Source organism: Nematolebias whitei, chromosome 23 (assembly GCF_014905685.2).
Source record: "Nematolebias whitei isolate Nwh7 chromosome 23, NemWhi1, whole genome shotgun sequence".
Lineage (NCBI taxonomy): Eukaryota > Metazoa > Chordata > Actinopteri > Cyprinodontiformes > Rivulidae > Nematolebias > Nematolebias whitei.
The window spans coordinates 12,970,401-12,976,017 of NC_056520.1; the positions used below are offsets into that span (position 1 = coordinate 12,970,401).

Here is a 5,617-nt window from a genome sequence, read left to right on the forward strand (position 1 = left end):
AGGAGAATGTAATGGGAAGATGGAAGGAGTATTTTGAGGAGCTAGAGAATGAAAGAGAAACTGTGGACCAGGAAGTGGGAAAGATTAGTGAGGGTGAAGTTTGGAAAGCTCTGAAAAGGATGAAGACGGGGAAAGTAGGACCTGATGATGTACCAGTGAAGGTTTGGAAATGTCTTGGAGAGATGGCAGAGAGGGTTTTGACTCGAATATTGAATGGAATGAAAAAGACGTGTGCCCATTTTTAACAACATGGGTGATGCACAGAGTTGGGAATTAAGTTGATGAGTCACACGATGAAGATCTGGGGGAGAGTTGTGGAAGCAGAGGGGACTATTTGTGAACAGCAGTATGGTTTCATGCCAAGAAAGAGCAACACAGATGACGTCTTTGCTTTGAGGATGCTGATGCAGAAATACAGAGAGGGTCAGAAAGAACTCCAATGTGTCTTTGTGGATTTAGAAAAAAACGTATGGCAGGGTGACACAAAGACAGGAGAAAGAACTGGAGGTGTCAGAAATGAAGCTGTTCAGGCTCACCTTAAGTGACAAGGATGGATAAGATCAGGAATGAGATCGTCTGAGGTACAGCACAGGTTGAACAACTGGGAGACAAAGTTGGGGACCTGAGATGGTTTGGACATGTCCAGACTGGGTATACTGGTAGAAGGATGTTAGAAATGCAGCTGCCAGGAAAAAGACAAAGAGGAGATATATGGACACAGTTCGAGAGGACATTTAAAAAAAACTTTATTTAACTATAACAATACAAAACAAAAAGTACCAATTCGTACAATCAAAAGTTACAAAAGGTGATTCATAGCATAATGGAAATAAAAGAAATAAAAATTTAAAAAAGGCATTATATGAGGAAATTAAAACTAACCAAGAAACTAAGAAACTTGCCAGCATTTTTTTCATTTACATGTTTTAAAGGTTCTGCATAGGACTTTAGCTCATTCTTCCAGCGGTTCACATTAGGTTTACATTTGAAAAAAAAAAAACGACATTTATGAACATAATGTTTAGCTGATACAATCAAATTATTGATAGCATATTCATTATTTCCAATCTTATTAATTAACCCAAATTTGATTTCTTTTAAAGTGAGAGTAAGTAGCTGAATCCCTTTGGATTGGATCCACATTTTAAAATCAAGCCAAGTTGGAGAGGACATGGACAGAGGACTAGAGCTAAGCGCCTGGATTTACGCATGCGCGTTTGTATCCATGAAAATCAATTTGTTGTAATTTCACCGTTCTACCAGCAGGGAGCAGCATCGCACCGTCTCTCTCGTCAAGTTCTGTTGACTTCTAACCGGAAGTCCCGTCCGGCTTCACTTGTAAGTTACTTTTCCTCCCGACAAATCGACTCTGTTGTTCTTTCGTCTGTGAAAGAAGCGGCTCCAGCCGGAGACAAAAGGACCGGGATGGAGGAGTTTCAGAACGGAAACGAGGTTTGTGTCCGAAACGAAATCTATTTACATTTTTGTGGTGGAATATTAGCTGGAAGCTAATCGGCTAAAGCTAAAGTAGCCGCTCCCAGCAGTGATGCAAAACAATGGTAAATGGTAATGGTAAATGGAGCTTACTTCTATAGCGCCTTCCAGCCCCCTATGAGGGGCCCCAAGGCGCTTTACAGTACCAGCCATCCACCCATTCACACGCACATTCATACACCGGTGGCGGTAGGCTGCCATGCAAGGCGCCATCCAGTCCCACCGGGAGCAACTCGGGGTTAAGTGTCTTGCCCAGGGACACAACGGCACATGGTGTGGGAAGTCAGGATTCGAACCTCCAACCTTCCGATCAGAGGTCGGCTGCCACTACCACTGCACCACGGCCGCCCACAATGACTAAATTTAAACTGAATTATTTTAAAGTCCCAAACTTGTTATATAATTTTTTTTTTGTTTTGTTTTCAGAGCTCATTCAACTCAGATGAAGCTGATAACATCGTTAAAGAGGTACTTTAAACATTTTTATCTATTTTTTCTTCTCTCTGTGTTCACGAATGTAAAAAAACATCACATTTATTGCTAAATATCTAAAACTAAAAAGTTGAAATTACAATAATTATTCAGTTCTAAAGGATAAAACTGAATTCAAGTATTTTTAACATGCAGAATTCGTGCTCATCATTTATTTTCTGTTCTATTTTCTGATTTCAAATTGTCAAACAAACGAATATTAAAAAAAAAAAGCTGAAATAAACAAAGTAGTTCATTTAAAAAAAAATCAAAGTTATTTCATTGATAAATATATTAAATAGAATAAAATCTACTTGTAGAAAACATCGCTCAAAAGTTTATACAACTTTAAAAATAAAAAAAATCTGCTTGTGTTTTTTTTAACTGGCATCATTTTTTTTTTTAATTATTTTTATTAAATTCAGCCAGCACAACTTTTACATTCGAGTAGGTTAAAAAGAAATAAAGCTCTTTATTTCTTGTAGAAACAGATTTTTAAATCTGTAAAATGTTTATTTTCCTTGTTTTGTTCTGCAGAGATCATTAGGAGGAAAAGACGTGCCGAAATCTGTTGTTTAGTAAAAAATTTTGATGCTAAATGTCGTTTTAATGACATTTTGTTTGAGAAGGATCCAGTTTAAAACCTGTTTTGTAACTTTTGTAAACCCTGTAGGTTGTTTATGAGAGATAAGCAGCCTTTGATTATTAAAAAACAAACTGAATACAGTATTTATTGTTTCATAAACCTCCTGATTTGGTTTCTGAACCGGTGACTCCCTCATGACTGAACCTTGACGTGTGTGTTTGTGTCAGTGTATCGAGAACGTGGTGGGAAAAGAGGACTACAGCCAGAACCAGGTGAACAAATGGACCTCCAGCATCGTGGAGCGATGCATCTCTCAGCTCGTCAAACTGGGGAAGCCCTTCAAATACATCGGTACCAGTCGAGCTTCGCTTCTGACTCGAGTTCGTTCAGCTCAACAGAAACTAAACGGCTCTTTTACAAACAGATTTGCGATAATTCTGCGTTTCGAAGCAGAAACGTGTCGAATGTACCATATTTTTCGGATTATAAGGCGCATTAAGCGAAACAAAACGGATAAGTGGAACTTTATTCAACTCATTAACCGCGTAAAATCTGTTTGAGGTCAGTCAGCACAACCAGAATTGATACACAAGGTTGATTTTTGAGCAAACGAAAGGATTTTAAGTGCGCCTTATAGTCCAAACAATATGGTAAATAAAAACTGGATGATGTGATCTGAAGCTCTCATAAATTCCTATTTTATTTAATGTCAACTTATCAGATGAATTTAACACATTCTATTATTTTTATATAAACAAGCACATTTTTTTATTTGATGGCAGCAGCGCATCTGTAAAATGTTTCCGGTAAAAAAAAAAAAAAAAAAGGCTGTAACGGTAATAGATTTGGATCAAAATCAGGTGGAGGAGCATTTTATAACTTGCTCATAGTTGAATTGGCAACAGATAATTCAGAGTACAGTTGTCCCTCGTTTATTGCGGGGGTAACCTCACCCCCCCCCCCCCCCCCCCCCCCCGCGCAATGAGCGAAAATCCGCGAAGTAGCGACGTTGTATTTATTTTAGTATTTATTAGGGATGGGTCCGATCCAGTATCGGTATCGGGCTCCGATTATCGGATTTTCCGATCCACCTGCCGATATTTCCGATCCATGATGCCAGTTGGCTTCAAACTATGGAATGGATTTCCTGAACGGAGGCGTGTCTCATGAACCCAGAGTAATAAGCCCCGCCTCACATTCAGGAAATCCAGTTCATAGTTTGCAGCCAGCTACAACGTGAGGACTGAGTTAGCATCACTGTGGCTAACGGCTAACAAACTTTTCTTCTAAACATGTCCGCCGTGTGGAAGTATTTTACACTAGAAACAAGACGGCATCGTGCAATGTCTGCAGAGCCGTGGCGCCACATTAAACCGCGGTAAAGTTAGTTTTACGATGGACATTCGAGCTCCGGGGCTTCAGCGGTCTGTTGTTTTCGTTCAGTCCGGAGAAGGCAGTCTGATTTCGGTCAGCCGCGCTCAGTCTGTCCGTGTCGGAAGAGGGACAGACTTGAGCGCGGCTGACCGAGATCAGACTGCTCGCTGCGGATTGAACAAGAAAAACACACCGCTGAAGCCCCGGAGCTCGAATGTTTACCGAGAAGTTGCTAAACTTCTTCGTAATTAATGACCAACCACTATCAGTTGTAGAAAACGAAAGATTTCACAGCTTGATACTTGCAGCCAAGATATAGTTTACCCTGCAGGAGATATTTATCAGTACAACAGTAGACAATCATAAAAAACATATGATTTGAAAATTATATTAAAAACAAAAACAGCTACATTATAAAGTGATGTAAAATACTAAAAACAGGAACATGTCTGTTGGTTTATGCCATGAACTTAGCAGGCTAGGAATAATAAAAAAAAAAAAAAACATGTTTTGTGTTAGAATTTAATTCTAACTTTAAAACTTATCCAACATTAATAAAACTTACCTCAAGTTGCCTTTTTGGACATGCATGCATAGATTTGTACAAACTGTACTTGAGAGGAGATTATTACAGCTTCAAATAAAATCAATGATGATCATGATATCGGAACTGGATCGGTATCGGTCGATATTCAGATTTAGGTATCGGGATCGGATCAGAAATAAAAAGAAACGTGGATCGGTGCATCCCTAGTATTTATATACGTTTATATAAAAAATATATATTTATTTAATATTTTAATGCTTTATAAATACTTCCCACACTCTTGCAATGTTCTAAACTCTTAAACCTACAAATTTTAACAATATACTTACCAGTGTTTCCCGCACCATTATACAAGCGGGGCACCCCACCCCATCAACAGAACTGAGCCCCCCCCCCCCCCCCAGTCGTCACTGACGTAACGCCAAACTAGCGGCTCACAATTCAAGCGCACTAGCTAAAACGCTAAAGGCAACCTCTTCCCTGACCCCCCCCCCACACACACACACACACTCTAAAACTGTCAGTACAAACAGCGTGCGGCTATGTCCCCCCCCCCACTCTAAAACTGTTGATATAAGCAGCGTGCTGAGGACGTTTCTCTGTCCTCCCCACCCCCCTCGACAAAAATCACCAACGAGATGAGCGCCCCGCCATGACAAGTAATCTAGTTACTGTATGTAGCTACTAAATTTTACTCACTCAGTTTCGCTCCGACTTGGTTCCATTTCATCGGACCTTCTCTGCTTGTTCTGGTCGGCTCTCTGGCCCGGGGGGGGTGGTGGGCTTCGGAAGGAGCGCTAGACCTACTGGCGACGCTTCTCCCGCTCAGGGGTTCTTGTGGGCCAGCTACCAGATTTGCTGATGGGTCTGGAGGTCCGTTCTGGGCTGGTTCTGGTCCAGTTCCCAGTCGGTTCTGTACAGCTCTCTGCATCCTCTGGATGCTGAAGTCACTATAATAAGCGCAGAACTTTTTCCCATCAGATCAAAACTTTCCCTGTAGTATTTCAGCAGAAGGCAACAGGGTTTCTGGGAAATGTAGTCATTAGGAGTTGGGATACAGTGTAGGCTTATTGAGAGAAAACTACAAAATGGCAGCGCCTGTCCAAAGTATTTTATTCTTTCGTTTACTTTTTACTGTACAACAA

General features: G+C 40.5%; 1 protein-coding gene across 1 annotated transcript in view; it reads left to right on the top strand.

Annotated features, from left to right (window-relative positions):
- Nucleotides 1-1,310: 1,310 nt before the first annotated feature.
- LOC119428994 (dynein light chain Tctex-type 1) overlaps nucleotides 1,311-5,617 on the top strand; it is a 7,766-nt gene continuing 3,459 nt past the window's right edge. The window contains exons 1-3 of the mRNA XM_037696714.1: nucleotides 1,311-1,452; nucleotides 1,921-1,962; nucleotides 2,779-2,902. Coding sequence (XP_037552642.1) covers nucleotides 1,426-1,452; nucleotides 1,921-1,962; nucleotides 2,779-2,902 — 193 coding nt within the window. The 5' untranslated portion in view covers nucleotides 1,311-1,425. The remainder of the gene's footprint in view (nucleotides 1,453-1,920; nucleotides 1,963-2,778; nucleotides 2,903-5,617) is intronic.